This window comes from Salvelinus namaycush, unplaced genomic scaffold (assembly GCF_016432855.1).
Source record: "Salvelinus namaycush isolate Seneca unplaced genomic scaffold, SaNama_1.0 Scaffold249, whole genome shotgun sequence".
NCBI lineage: Eukaryota > Metazoa > Chordata > Actinopteri > Salmoniformes > Salmonidae > Salvelinus > Salvelinus namaycush.
In genome coordinates, this window is record NW_024059330.1 from 182,954 (window position 1) to 198,473 (window position 15,520).

At 46.5% G+C, this 15,520-nt stretch overlaps 1 protein-coding gene across 1 annotated transcript; it reads right to left on the bottom strand.

Annotated features, from left to right (window-relative positions):
• Positions 1 to 3,836: 3,836 nt before the first annotated feature.
• On the bottom strand, positions 3,837 to 15,204 carry fbp1a (fructose-1,6-bisphosphatase 1a). Its single transcript, XM_038984573.1, has 7 exons — positions 14,979 to 15,204; positions 9,149 to 9,311; positions 8,846 to 8,938; positions 6,912 to 7,052; positions 6,598 to 6,735; positions 6,107 to 6,226; positions 3,837 to 4,102 (listed from the first exon to the last, which is right to left on the bottom strand). The coding sequence occupies exons 1-7, from the start codon at positions 15,146 to 15,148 to the stop codon at positions 3,902 to 3,904; spliced, it is 1,026 nt and encodes a 341-aa protein (XP_038840501.1). The 5' UTR covers positions 15,149 to 15,204; the 3' UTR covers positions 3,837 to 3,901.
• Between the last annotated feature and the right edge of the window lie 316 nt (positions 15,205 to 15,520).

Sequence of the window (15,520 nt, forward strand, 5' to 3'; positions counted from 1 at the left end):
TCCCTAGTTACCATCGTTGGCCTGGTGTGTGTGGTCCCTAGTTACCATCGTTGGCCTGGTGTGTGTGGCCCCTAGTTACCATCGTTGGCCTGATGTGTGTGGTCCCTAGTTGCCATTGTTGGCCTGGTGTGTGTGGTCCCTAGTTGCCATTGTTGGCCTGGTGTGTGTAGTCCCTAGTTGCCATTGTTGGCCTGGTGTGTGTGTGGTCCCTAGTTGCCATTGTTGGCCTGGTGTGTGTGTGGTCCCTAGTTGCCATTGTTGGCCTGGTGTGTGTGTGGTCCCTAGTTGCCATTGTTGGCCTGGTGTGTGTGTGGTCCCTAGTTGCCATTGTTGGCCTGGTGTGTGTGTGGTCCCTAGTTGCCATCGTTGGCCTGGTGTGTGTGGTCCCTAGTTGCCATTGTTGGCCTGGTGTGTGTGTGGTCCCTAGTTGCCATTGTTGGCCTGGTGTGTGTGTGGTCCCTAGTTACCATTGTTGGCCTGGTGTGTGTGGTCCCTAGTTACCATTGTTGGCCTGGTGTGTGTGGTCCCTAGTTGCCATCGTTGGCCTGGTGTGTGTGTTCCCTAGTTACCATCGTTGGCCTGGTGTGTGTGGTCCCTAGTTGCCATTGTTGGCCTGGTGTGTGTGGTCCCTAGTTGCCATTGTTGGCCTGGTGTGTGTGGTCCCTAGTTGCCATTGTTGGCCTGGTGTGTGTGGTCCCTAGTTGCCATTGTTGGCCTGGTGTGTGTGTGGTCCCTAGTTGCCATTGTTGGCCTGGTGTGTGTGTGGTCCCTAGTTGCCATTGTTGGCCTGGTGTGTGTGTGGTCCCTAGTTACCATTGTTGGCCTGGTGTGTGTGTGGTCCCTAGTTACCATCGTTGGCCTGGTGTGTGTGGTCCCTAGTTGCCATCGTTGGCCTGGTGTGTGTGGTCCCTAGTTGCCATCGTTGGCCTGGTGTGTGTGGTCCCTAGTTGCCATCGTTGGCCTGGTGTGTGTGTTCCCTAGTTACCATCGTTGGCCTGGTGTGTGTGGTCCCTAGTTGCCATTGTTGGCCTGGTGTGTGTGGTCCCTAGTTACCATTGTTGGCCTGGTGTGTGTGGTCCCTAGTTACCATTGTTGGCCTGGTGTGTGTGTGGTCCCTAGTTGCCATTGTTGGCCTGGTGTGTGTGTGGTCCCTAGTTGCCATTGTTGGCCTGGTGTGTGTGTGTGGTCCCTAGTTGCCATTGTTGGCCTGGTGTGTGTGGTCCCTAGTTGCCATTGTTGGCCTGGTGTGTGTGGTCCCTAGTTACCATCGTTGGCCTGGTGTGTGTGGTCCCTAGTTACCATCGTTGGCCTGGTGTGTGTGTGGTCCCTAGTTACCATCTTTGGCCTGGTGTGTGTGGTCCCTAGTTGCCATTGTTGGCCTGGTGTGTGTGGTCCCTAGTTACCATTGTTGGCCTGGTGTGTGTGGTCCCTAGTTACCATTGTTGGCCTGGTGTGTGTGGTCCCTAGTTGCCATTGTTGGCCTGGTGTGTGTGGTCCCTAGTTGCCATTGTTGGCCTGGTGTGTGTGGTCCCTAGTTGCCATTGTTGGCCTGGTGTGTGTGGTCCCTAGTTGCCATTGTTGGCCTGGTGTGTGTGGTCCCTAGTTGCCATTGTTGGCCTGGTGTGTGTGGTCCCTAGTTACCATTGTTGGCCTGGTGTGTGTGGTCCCTAGTTACCATTGTTGGCCTGGTGTGTGTGGTCCCTAGTTGCCATTGTTGGCCTGGTGTGTGTGGTCCCTAGTTGCCATTGTTGGCCTGGTGTGTGTGGTCCCTAGTTACCATTGTTGGCCTGGTGTGTGTGGTCCCTAGTTACCATCGTTGGCCTGGTGTGTGTGGTCCCTAGTTACCATCGTTGGCCTGGTGTGTGTGGTCCCTAGTTGCCATTGTTGGCCTGGTGTGTGTGGTCCCTAGTTGCCATTGTTGGCCTGGTGTGTGTGGTCCCTAGTTGCCATTGTTGGCCTGGTGTGTGTGGTCCCTAGTTGCCATTGTTGGCCTGGTGTGTGTGGTCCCTAGTTGCCATTGTTGGCCTGGTGTGTGTGTGGTCCCTAGTTACCATTGTTGGCCTGGTGTGTGTGGTCCCTAGTTACCATCGTTGGCCTGGTGTGTGTGGTCCCTAGTTACCATCGTTGGCCTGGTGTGTGTGTGGTCCCTAGTTGCCATTGTTGGCCTGGTGTGTGTGGTCCCTAGTTGCCATTGTTGGCCTGGTGTGTGTGGTCCCTAGTTGCCATTGTTGGCCTGGTGTGTGTGTTGTCCCTAGTTGCCATTGTTGGCCTGGTGTGTGTGTTGTCCCTAGTTGCCATTGTTGGCCTGGTGTGTGTGTTGTCCCTAGTTGCCATTGTTGGCCTGGTGTGTGTGTTGTCCCTAGTTACCATTGTTGGCCTGGTGTGTGTGTTGTCCCTAGTTACCATTGTTGGCCTGGTGTGTGTGTTGTCCCTAGTTACCATTGTTGGCCTGGTGTGTGTGGTCCCTAGTTACCATTGTTGGCCTGGTGTGTGTGGTCCCTAGTTACCATTGTTGGCCTGGTGTGTGTGGTCCCTAGTTGCCATTGTTGGCCTGGTGTGTGTGGTCCCTAGTTGCCATTGTTGGCCTGGTGTGTGTGGTCCCTAGTTGCCATTGTTGGCCTGGTGTGTGTGGTCCCTAGTTGCCATTGTTGGCCTGGTGTGTGTGTTGTCCCTAGTTACCATTGTTGGCCTGGTGTGTGTGTTGTCCCTAGTTACCATTGTTGGCCTGGTGTGTGTGTTGTCCCTAGTTACCATTGTTGGCCTGGTGTGTGTGGTCCCTAGTTACCATTGTTGGCCTGGTGTGTGTGGTCCCTAGTTACCATTGTTGGCCTGGTGTGTGTGGTCCCTAGTTGCCATTGTTGGCCTGGTGTGTGTGGTCCCTAGTTGCCATTGTTGGCCTGGTGTGTGTGGTCCCTAGTTGCCATTGTTGGCCTGGTGTGTGTGGTCCCTAGTTACCATTGTTGGCCTGGTGTGTGTGGTCCCTAGTTGCCATTGTTGGCCTGGTGTGTGTGGTCCCTAGTTGCCATTGTTGGCCTGGTGTGTGTGTGGTCCCTAGTTACCATTGTTGGCCTGGTGTGTGTGGTCCCTAGTTACCATTGTTGGCCTGGTGTGTGTGGTCCCTAGTTACCATTGTTGGCCTGGTGTGTGTGGTCCCTAGTTACCATTGTTGGCCTGGTGTGTGTGGTCCCTAGTTGCCATTGTTGGCCTGGTGTGTGTGGTCCCTAGTTGCCATTGTTGGCCTGGTGTGTGTGGTCCCTAGTTACCATTGTTGGCCTGGTGTGTGTGGTCCCTAGTTACCATTGTTGGCCTGGTGTGTGTGGTCCCTAGTTACCATTGTTGGCCTGGTGTGTGTGGTCCCTAGTTACCATTGTTGGCCTGGTGTGTGTGGTCCCTAGTTACCATTGTTGGCCTGGTGTGTGTGGTCCCTAGTTACCATTGTTGGCCTGGTGTGTGTGGTCCCTAGTTACCATTGTTGGCCTGGTGTGTGTGGTCCCTAGTTGCCATTGTTGGCCTGGTATGTGTGGTCCCTAGTTGCCATTGTTGGCCTGGTGTGTGTGGTCCCTAGTTACCATTGTTGGCCTGGTGTGTGTGGTCCCTAGTTACCATTGTTGGCCTGGTGTGTGTGGTCCCTAGTTACCATCGTTGGCCTGGTGTGTGTGGTCCCTAGTTGCCATTGTTGGCCTGGTGTGTGTGGTCCCTAGTTGCCATTGTTGGCCTGGTGTGTGTGGTCCCTAGTTGCCATTGTTGGCCTGGTGTGTGTGGTCCCTAGTTGCCATTGTTGGCCTGGTGTGTGTGGTCCCTAGTTGCCATTGTTGGCCTGGTGTGTGTGGTCCCTAGTTGCCATTGTTGGCCTGGTGTGTGTGGTCCCTAGTTACCATTGTTGGCCTGGTGTGTGTGGTCCCTAGTTGCCATTGTTGGCATGGTGTTTTTGATATATATCCAGGTACTCCTGGACGTCGCTAGGTGACCCCAGCACCACGGGAACTCTCTGGTGGATGTCGATTGGCTGGATGTCCAGGACGTTCTGACTTCCTGTGGTTGCCATACCGCCCGCCTGCTCGATGATGAACGCCATGGGGTTGCACTCGTACAGCAGACGCAGCTAGAACACAGAGAACACAGAATATTACAGAATATCTTCCCAATATTGAGTTACACCCCCTTTTCCCCTCAGAACAGCCTCAATTCGTCAAGGTGTCAAAAGTGTTCCACAGGGATGCTGGTCCATGTTGGCAGCTCCGCCATACAGGTTGCTAAATAGTTGGGAGATTTTTGATGTACCGATTCCATGCCACATGGTTTATGAACTGATACACCAAACATCAGATTCAAAACGTCGATTTCCATTTAAAATGATTATACAAAAATCTTGCAACCAATAGAATGTTTTGTATATGATGGATACAACCATCCCAGCTCTGTAGATTTTGCTGCGAAGAGAATGATTCGTTCGCTTGTTTTGGTTCTGTCCTCATGTGGCTTGTTTTTGGTCACAGGTTCAGGAATGGCTGAAGAATTGAAACATTTACCTGGAGCCAACTCTCCAAAAAGCCTGCTAGGTGATTTGAAAAGCCATAGTCAATCGATCAATAATACTCAGTAAAAATGTTCATCCTTAAATTTACAATCTGTATGAGAATAGAAAGATTCACAACTTTTGTGAAACATCACAGTACAGCGGAAAAATATGGCAGCTAGAAATCAAACTGGATGGAGATAGATGGGAGGGGTTGAGGGGAGCTGAAGGACGGGACTGGATGGTGTTCAGAGATAGATGGGAGGGGTTGAGGGGAGCTGAAGGACGGGACTGGATGGTGTTCAGAGATAGATGGGAGGGGTTGAGTGGAGCTGAAGGATGGGACTGGATGGTGTTCAGAGATAGATGGGAGGGGTTGAGGGGAGCTGAAGGATGGGACTGGATGGTGTTCAGAGATAGATGGGAGGGGTTGAGGGGAGCTGAAGGATGGGACTGGATGGTGTTCAGAGATAGATGGGAGGGGTTGAGGGGAGCTGAAGGACGGGACTAAAAACAAACAAAAGATAACTATTGTAAAATATACTGTGTCCGTAAAATGTATACACACACAAACAAAAACACCATGCAATGATATTACTGATTACAGTTCATATAAGGAAACCAAATACATTCATTAGGCCCTAATCTATGAATTTCACATGACTGGGCAGGGGCACAACCAAACTCAGAATTCGTTTTTCCCCAAAAGGGCTTGAATACTCCTCAGTTTAGTCAGCTGTCCAGATGATCCAGCACGTGAAGAAGCCAGATGTGGAAGTCCTGGGCTGGCGTGGTTACACGTGGTCTGCGGTTGTGAGGCCGGTTGGATACACTGCCAAATTCTCTAAAATGACGTTGGAGGCGGCTTATGGTAGAGAAATGCACATTCAATTCTCTGGCGGATATTCCTGCAGTCAGCATGCCAATTGCACGCTTCCTCAAAACTGGACATCTGTGGCATTGTGTTGTGTGACAAAACTGCACATTTTAGAGTTGCCTTTTAATTGTCCCCCAGCACAAGGTGTACCTGTGTTATGATCATGCTTCTTGATATGCCACACCTGTCAGGTGGATGGATTATCTTGGCAAAGGAGAAATGCTCACTAACAGGGATAGAAACAAATTTGTGCACAAAATATGAGAGAAATAAGTGTGTTGTGAGTATGGAACATTTCTGGGATCATTTGTTTCAGCTCATGAAACCAACACTATACGTGTTGCGTTTAGGTTTTTGGTTCTGTATAAACAGGAAGTAGAAGCCAGGAGGAAGTAGAAGTGTTGTTATCCATTAGTTTACTTCAGTTAGGGGAGGGGTGGTAGGGTTAGGGGGCCAATAATAAATGAGGAAAATATATTTTTCAACAGAACCACAACCTCAACTGTTCTGAGGACATCACTGTTGTGACAAGAGGAGAACACCACCTCAGTTTCCTATTTCCCCAGAAATAACTCTTCTGCTTTAAGCAACGGAGGAGATGAACACACTGTGCCCCTCCACATTAGGAAACTAAACTAGCCAGGACACAAAGCTACAACACAATGAGAACATGACCCATCTTTCCCTTGAGAGGGTTAGAGGTCAGGGCCCACCTTTCCCTTGGGGCTCTTGACGTTAGCAGGGTAGAGGAAGATTCCTCCGTAGACCAGGGTCCTGTGGACGTCTGCTACCATAGAACCCACATAGCGGGCACCGTACGGGGCACTGCCATCCTGAGACACAGAGTAAGGGTTAGCCCCTGAACCACAAACACAGTTAAAATGTCTAAGTAGTTAGCCCATAACAGGGGGACATTTCACCATTGTAGCTGTTCTGTATACTGCCAGTTTAGATGTTTATGAGAAAATAATCTCAAGTAAGGAACTACTTTGGCTAAACGCAACCCTAACCTCGGAACTACTGTGTGTGCCTGTACCTCGGGGAACTACTGTGTGTGCCTGTACCTCGGGGAACTACTGTGTGTGCCTGTACCTCGGGGAACTACTGTGTGTGCCTGTACCTCGGGGTACTACTGTGTGTGCCTGTACCTCGGGGAACTACTGTGTGTGCCTGTACCTCGGGGTACTACTATGTGTGCATGTACCTCGGGGAACTTCTTCTTTTGTAGGTACTCCGTGACAGCGGGGTCAAAGTATTTGGCGTATCCTTCATTCAGACTGTAGATATTCCCTTTCGGTTTGATCTTTAGATCTCTGTCCACCAGAATGAATTCACCTATGGCCTGACAGAGATATATACATAAACATGAATGATCCTATCACCGGACAGAGACAGATACATAAACTTGAATGGCAGGTCCAGTAAGAGTTATAACAGCTGCAGTGATGTGGGTAGAGGACGGTACTCAAGGGGACAAGCAGTAGTTGACTTCCTGCCCGGTAGTGGGTGTGTACTGACCGGGTCCAACATGAAGCAGTTGACCCCCTGCCCAGTGGACAGTACCATCATGGTGGCACTGCCATAGAGGGCGTATCCGGCGGCAACGATATTCCTACCGGGCTGCAGCGCGTCGTTCTCACACGGGTCATCCTCTGTCGTCTGGAAGACACACCGGACAATTGGTTGATTGATTTGATCATAAAAAAAAAAATGGTAAGAAACAGGATGAGAACCTTTTGGAAATAACTGGATTTCTTCATAAATTAGTCCTAAAATGTGATCTGATCTTCATCTAGGTCACAACAATAGACAAACACAGTCTGCTTAAACTAGTAACACACAGACAATTATATACGTTTTCATGTCTTTATTGAACACACCGTGTAAACATTCACAGTGCAGGGTGGAAAAAGTATGTGAACCCTTGGATTTAATAACTGGTTGACCCTCCTTTGGCAGCAATAACCTCAACCAAACGTTTTCTGTAGTTGGGGATCAGACCTGCACAACAGTTAGGAGGAATTTTGGACCATTCCTCTTTACAAAACTGTTTCAGTTCAGCAATATTCTTGGGATGTCTGGTGTGAACCGCTCTCGAGGTCACGCCACAGCATCTCAATCGGGTTGAGGTCAGGACTGACTGGGCCACTCCAGAAGGTGTATTTTCTTCTGTTGAAGCCATTTTGTTGTTGATTTACTTCTGTGTTTTGGGTCGTTGTCCTGTTGCATCACTCAACTTCTGTTGAGCTTCAATTGGCGGACAGATAGTCTAACATTCTCCTGCAAATGCCTTGATAAACTTGGGAATCCATTTTTCCGTCGATGATAGCAAGCTGTCCAGGCCCTGAGGCAGCAAAGCAGCCCCAAACCATGATGCTCCCTCCACCATACTTTACAGTTGGGATGAGGTTTTGATGTTGGTGTGCTTTGCCTTTCTTCTCCACACATAATGTTGTGTGTTCCTTCCAAACAACTCAACTGTAGTTTCATCTGTCCACGTAATATTTTGCCAGTAGCGCTGTGGAACATCCAGGTGCACTTTTGCAAACTTCAGACGTGCAGCAATGTTTCTTTTGGACAGCAGTGGCTTCTTCCGTAGTGTCCTCCCATGAACACTATTCTTGTTTAGTGTTTTACGTATCGTAGACTCGTCAACAGAGATGTTAGCATGTTCCAGAGATTTCTGTAAGTCTTTAGCTGTCACTCTAGGATTCTTCTTAACCTCATTGAGCATTCTGCGCTGTGCTCTTGCAGTCATCTTTGCAGGACGGCCACTCCCAGGGAGAGTAGCAACAGTGATGAACTTTCTCCATTTATAGACAATTTGTCTTACCTTGGACTGATGAACATCAAGGCTTTAAGACATACTTTTGTAATCCTTTCCAGCTTTATGCAAGTCAACAATTCTTAATCTGGGTCTTCTGAGATCTCTTTTGTTCGAGGCATGGTTCACATCAGGCAATGCTTCTTGTGAATAGCAAACAAACATTTTGTGAGTATTTTTAATAGGGCAAGGCAGCTCTAACCAACATCTCCAATCTCATCTCACTGATTGGACTCCAGGTTAGTTGACACCTGACTCAAATTATCTTTTGGAGAAGTCATTAACCTAGGGGTTCACATACTTTTTCCAACCTACACAATGATTAAATGTATAATTTCTGTGTTATTAGTTTAAGCACACTGTTTGTCTATTGTTGTGACTTAGATGAAGATCAGATACCATTTGATGACCAATTTATGCAGAAATCCAGGTAATTCCAAAGGGTTCACATACTGTTTCTTGCCGCTGTATAAGCTAAATACATCAGGTCTCAATGAAGCACTTTATAGAACACATACATACATATAAACCCAGCCTGGTCAAAGACACTGACCGCTGGGTTCACCTTCTGTTTGGTTAAAAACAACGTGAGATATGGCTCCTGTAGAGAAACCTATAGAATACAGACCTTTCTAAAGACGGCAAAGATGGTGCCGATGGAAGCCAAGCAGTCGATGTTGGAGGAACCATCCAGAGGGTCAAAACACACAATGTATTTACCCTGGAGGAGACCAGAGAAAAATAATAATTTGTATTATGTTCATCAGTGCAGGGATAGTCCACATTTTGGTTCTATCTGGTGGGTTGCCCCCCCCCCCCTGCTCTAAAAAGAAATGCTGCCAGAATTTTAATAACTTTTGGTCCAATAACTATCCTTCGTCTGGTTCTACTATCGTCCCTCTGACACCAGGGCAACAACAGTGTTAGTTACCTGTCTGTCTGGTTCTACTATGATGGCTGTGTCATCCTCCTCTGACACTAGGACACAGGATGTGAAGGAGGATTTGATCATGTTGATAACCAGGTTGTTAGACAGGATGTCCAGCTTCTTCACCTGGTCCCCCGTCACATTGGTGCTGCCCGCTATGCCATACCTGGGAAGACGAGAGGAGACACAGTTAGTACTAGAGGTTGACCGATTAATCGGAATGGCCGATTAATTAGGACCGATTTCAAGTTATAACAATCAGATTTTTTCTTTTCAGTTAAGTCAGTTAAGAACACATTCTTACTTTCAATGACTAGGAACGGTGGGTTAACTGCCTTGTTCAGGGGCAGAAGGACAGATTTTTACCTTGTCAGCTCGGGGATTCAATCTTGCAACCTTACAGTTAACTAGTCCAACGCTCTAACCACCTGCCTCTCATTGCACTCCACGAGGAGCCTGCCTGTTACGCGAATGCAGTAAGAAGCCAAGGTAAGTTGCTAGCTAGCATTAAACTTATAAAAAACAAATCAATCATAATCACTAGTTAACTACACATGGTTGATGATATTACTAGTTTATCTAGTGTGTTCTGCGTTGCATATAATCGATGTGGTGCACATTCGCGAAAAAGGACTGTCGTTGCTCCAACGTGTACCTAACCATAAACATCAATGCCTTTCTTAAAATCAATACACAAGTATATATTTTTAAACCTGCATATTTAGTTAATATTGCCTGCTAACATTAATTTATTTTAACTAGGGAAATGGTGTCACTGATCTTGCAACAGAGTCAAGGTATATGCAGCAGTTTGGGCCGCCTGGCTCGATGCGAACTGTGTGAAGACTATTTCTTCCTAACAAAGACGGCCAACTTCGCCAAACGGGGGATGATTTAACAAAAGCACATTTGAGAAAAAAATAACAATCCATGCACGACTGTACCTAACCATAAACATCAATGCCTTTCTTAAAATCAATACACAGAAGTATATATTTTTAAACCTGCATATTTAGCTAAAAGAAATCCAGGTTAGCAGGCAATATTAACCAGGTGAAATTGTGTCACTTCTCTTGCGTTCATTGCACGCAGAGTCAGGGTATATGCAACATTTTGGGCCGCCTGGCTCGTTGCGAACTAATTTGCCAGAATTGTACGTAATTATGACATAACAATGAAGGTTGTGCAATGTAACAGGAATATTTAGACTTATGGATGCCACCCGTTAGATAAAATACGGAACGGTTCCGTATTTCACTGAAAGAATAAACGTCTTGTTTTCGAGATGATCATTTCCGGATTCGACCATATTAATGACCTAAGGCTCGTATTTCTGTGTGTTATTATGTTATAATTAAGTCTATGATTTGACTGAGCGATGGTGGGCACCAGCAGGCTCGTAAGCATTCATTCAAACAGCACTTTCTGCGTTTTGCCAGCAGCTCTGCTGTTTATGACTTCAAGCCTATCAACTCCCGAGATTAGGCTCGTGTAACCGATGTGAAATGGCTAGCTAGTTAGCAGGGTGTGCGCTAATCGCGTTTCAAACTCACTCACTCTGAGACTTGGAGTAGTTATTCCTCTTACTCTGCATGGGTAACGCTGCTTCGAGGGTGGCTGTTGTCGATGTGTTCCTGGTTCGAGACCAGGTAGCGGCGAGGAGAGGGATGGATGCTATACTGTTACACTGGCAATACTAAAGTGCCTGTAAGAACATCCAATAGTCAAAGGTATATGAAATAGAAATCGTAGAGAGAGAAATAGTCCTATAATTCCTATAATAACTACAACCTAAAACTTCTTACCTGGGAATATTGAAGACTCATGTTAAAAGGACCCACCAGCTTTCATATGTTCTCATGTTCTGAGCAAGGAACTTAAACGTGAGCTTTCTTACATGGCACATATTGCACTTTTACTTTCTTTTCCAACACTTTGTTTTTGCATTATTTAAACCAAATTGAACATGTTTTATTATTTATTTGAGGCTAAATTGATTTTATTTAAGTATTATATTAAGTTAAAATAAGTGTTCATTCAGTATTGTTGTAATTGTCATTATTACAAAAAATATTTATTTTATTTTTTAATCGTTCGATTAATCGGTATCGGCTTTTTTTTTGTCCTCCAATAATCGGTATTGGTGTTGAAAAATCAGAATCGGTCGACCTCTAGTTAGTACCCACTACCCATCTCATTGGTGCTGCCCGCTATGCCATACCTGTCAACCAGGGGGGAGGAGACAGTACCACTACCTACTAACCACCTGTCACATTTGAGACGAGACAGAGGGTGATGAAATAAACAAACAAACCTCACATCTAGCCCCCCCCCCGTTTACATTACATCTAGTGTCCCCCCCATTTACATTACGTCTACCCCCCCCATTTACATTGTCTAGGCCCCCCCCGTTTACATTACGTGTAGCCCCCCCCCCCCCCTCCCCCTGTTTACATTACGTCTAGGCCCCCCCACCCCTGTTTACATTACGTCTAGCCCCCCCTGTTTACATTACATCTAGCCCCCCCCGTTTACATTACATCTAGTGTGTCCCCCATTTACATTACGTCTACCCCCCCCCCCATTTACATTACGTCTAGCCCCCCCCCCCTGTTTACATTACGTCTAGGCCCCCCTGTTTACATTACGTCTAGCCCCCCCGTTTACATTACGTCTAGCCCCCCCCACCTGTTTACATTACGTCTAGCCCCCCCTGTTTACATTACGTCTAGGCCCCCCTGTTTACATTACGTCTAGCCCCCCTGTTTACATTACGTCTAGCCCCCCCCCCCCCTGTTTACATTACGTCTAGCCCCCCCCCCCCTGTTCACATTACGTCTAGGCCCCCCCCCCCCCTGTTTACATTACGTCTACCCCCCCCCCCCCTGTTTACATTACATCTAGCCCCCCCCGCCCCCTGTTTACATTACGTCTACCCCCCCCCCCCCCCCCTGTTTACATTACATCTAGGCCCCCCTTTGCTTCATAAACACAAATTATGTAAATGTACTCTTACCGAGTCTGGCTTTAAGGTGCATGCCAATGCCACCTCAGCATTACGGCTACATTTCATTCTAAGCCGTATCCCAGGGATCATCAACTACATTCATGTATGTAAACTTCTGACTTCAACTGTACGTCTCTCTAATGAGAGACAGATTAGTCCTGTCTGTTGATGGATGTGCTGGTTTTAGTTGACCAATGCTCTTTCACAAAAACAACTCCACATTACCACATGTAAAGATAACCAAATATGTGCCAAGCAAGTGTGATACTGCAATTTTGAAATGAGGAAGTGAGTGTGATTGTGTATACCAAAAACACTGTCCTGCTCTCAGCACATATCAAAGCTGCAGGCTACAGTTCAATCTAGACTTGGTTCCTGTATCGTAAATCGCTCCTCTTTCACCCCAGCGGCCAAACTAACCCTGATTCAGATGACCATTCTACCCATGCTAGATTACATGGAGACATAATTTATAGATCGGCAGGTAAGGTTGCTCTCGAGCGGCTAGATGTTCTTTACCATTTGGCCATCAGATTTGCCACCAATGCTCCTTATAGGACACTTCACAGCACTCTATACTCCTATGTAAACCCGTCGCATGACCCACTGGTTGATACTTATTGATAAAACCCTCTTAGGCCTCACTCCCTTATATCTGAGATATCTACTGCAGCCCTCATCCTCCACATACAACACCCGTTCTGCCAGTCACATTCTGTTAAAGATCCCCAAAGCACACACATCCCTGAGTCGCTCCTCTTTTCAGTTCGCTGCAGCTAGCGACTGGAACGAGCTGCAACAAACATTCAAACTGGACAGTTTTATCTCCATCTCTTCATTCAAAGACTCAATCATGGACACTCTTACTGACAGTTGTGGCTGCTTTGCGTGATGTATTGTTGTCTCTACCTTCTTGCCCTTTGTGCTGTCCCCCCAACAATGTTTTTACCATGTTGTGTTGCTACCATGTTGTATTGCTACCATGTTGTATTGCTACCATGTTGTATTGCTACCATGTTGTATTGCTACCATGTTGTATTGCTACCATGTTGTATTGCTGCCATGTTGTATTGCTACCATGTTGTATTGCTACCATGTTGTATTGTTGTCATGTTGCTACCATGCAGTGTTGTCGTCTTAGGTCTCTTGTCGTGATGTGTGTTTTGTCATATATATATATATATTTATTTATTTTATCCCAGGAGGCCTTTTGGTAGGCTGTCATTGTAAAATAATGACTTGCCTAGTTAAATAAAGGTTAAATAAAAAATAAACAAATATCCCATCAAATTAAATGTGAAGTTACATAAAATACAGCTACTTACCTTACCTATGTTGAGTGATTATGATTGGTCAAATAGCCTACTAGGGCCTAGGCTACCCTCTGCTGAGGGGAGAATGGTTCATTATAATGGCTGGAACGGAGCCAATGGAATCAAACCACGTGTTTGATACCATTCAAATTCGCTTTATTGGCATGACGTAACAATGCTTACTTTGGATATTTACAATATTAACATAATTAAAATAATCATCAATTTTGTCAACGGGACAACAGTAACAACAATAACCAAGGGTCAAAATAACCATACATTCAACAATAACAATAAATATACAGTAGAGGACATGTGTAGGTTGATTGGTCTGTCAGACACTGTCCCTCATCTTATGGCAGGCAGCAATGTAGTGCGCTGCCAACCCACAGCTCTCTGCGTCCTCCCCCAACAGGACGGGTAGCCTATCCTCATCAGAGAGGTCTTTGAAACCTTGAATAAGGGATTCAAATTTGGGGAAAAGACAATAATTGTTCTATATTTTTGACATTTTGTCAGGAAATACAGCTCCGTCTCAGGTTCTGCTGTTGTGCAGTGGTTGCACAGCCTTTCCTCTACAGGGAGCCAGGTTTTCCTGTGTCTACCCTTCTCTATGGCAAGGCTGTGCTCACTGAGCCTGTACTTTGTCAAGATTTTTCTAAGGTTTTGATCAGTAACCATGGTCAAATAGTTAGCCACGGTGTTCTGTCGATTTAGGGCCAGATAGCACTGCATTTTGCTTTGTTTCCCAATAAGCAATATAGTTTTGTTTTGACTGTGTTGTAATTTGGTTTATTCTGATTGAATGGATGTTCTGGTCCTGAGGCTTCAGTGTGTTAGTAGAACAGGTCTGTGAACTCAGGACCAGCTGGATGAGGGGACTCTTTTCTTTGCTCAGCTCTTGGCATTGCAGGGCTTGGTAATGATATGAGAGGGGGTCACTGTATTTTAGATGTTAACAAAACTGAATTACTTTTTTTAGTTTTTATTATTAGTGTATATTGGCCTAATTCTGACCTGCATACATTGTTTGTAGTTTTCCTCTGGACATGTAGGAGAATCTTACAGAACTCTGCATGCAGGGTTTCAATGGGGTGTTTGTCCCATCTTGTTTTGCAAGTTGACCCCACACCTCGCTGCCATTATTAAGTGCAATTGGTTCAATGACACAACAGTTCGTTTCAGACAAATTTGAATAGGTATTTCAACTTGAATGGCGGTCTGTCTGTCTCATTCAACTGATTCTGTTCCAGTCATTCCCAGGAGCCCGTCCTCCCCAACTTCCCACCAACCTCCTTACATATTACATCTGAAACGTTCAGTGTGTAAATTGTGTAAAAACAGGCCTAGGACATTAGCCTACTAATATATCTGTAAACAAATTGCTACTTGTACAATGACTTGCTGAACAACAAACTTTCTCGGTCTCTTGTCTCTCTCTCCAATGAGAGATAGACAGACAAGTCCTATTTTGTTGAAAGCATGCTTGCTAACTGTGATGATAATTACTTACAAGTTGGCGATGCCAGCTTTCCTCACCGCTGTGGAGATGGCTTTGACGGCCGTGCACATCGAGTTGAGCAGGGTAGTGAGCTCCCCTGTCCCCTTCGCTTTCCTCCCTTCCTCCAGCACAAACCGGGTTAAAGTCACCACGTTGGTATCAAAAGAGCCTCGGTCAGACATGACTGCAAAGATCGTAGAGAGCGGCGGGCCAGAAGAGTCCTGAATGAAAATGTTGACTACAAATCAAACAATGTACTGCCTGACAGTTAACACGGAACTTGGAGATGAGAGAGGGTAGTGAAGACAGGACAGCCAATCCGAAGTGAAAGCGCACAGGGAAAGAGGAGTGGCCGGCCGAGGGGAAACGATGGGTAATTCGATTATGCTGAGCCGTGGAGCACCGGTCTATGGCCCGTGACAAAAACGGGCAAAAGCGGTACGCCTCTTCTTCTTCTGTAGGGTTTATCGTGGTTGGCATCTAACACTATAGTGCATTACCGCCACCTACTGAACCCACTCTCCCACTGACAAAAATGACCTATAGCGGTATAA

Coding starts and splice junctions, on each gene's coding strand:
- fbp1a (XM_038984573.1), bottom strand. CDS start 15,148: ATGTCTGACCGAGGCTCTTTTGATACCAACGTGGTGACTTTAACCCGG. Junction 9,312..14,978: donor AAAGCTGGCATCGCCAACTT/GTAAGTAATTAT, acceptor TCGTCTTCCCAG/GTATGGCATAGCGGGCAGCA. Junction 8,939..9,148: donor TAGTAGAACCAGACAGACAG/GTAACTAACACT, acceptor GGTCTCCTCCAG/GGTAAATACATTGTGTGTTT.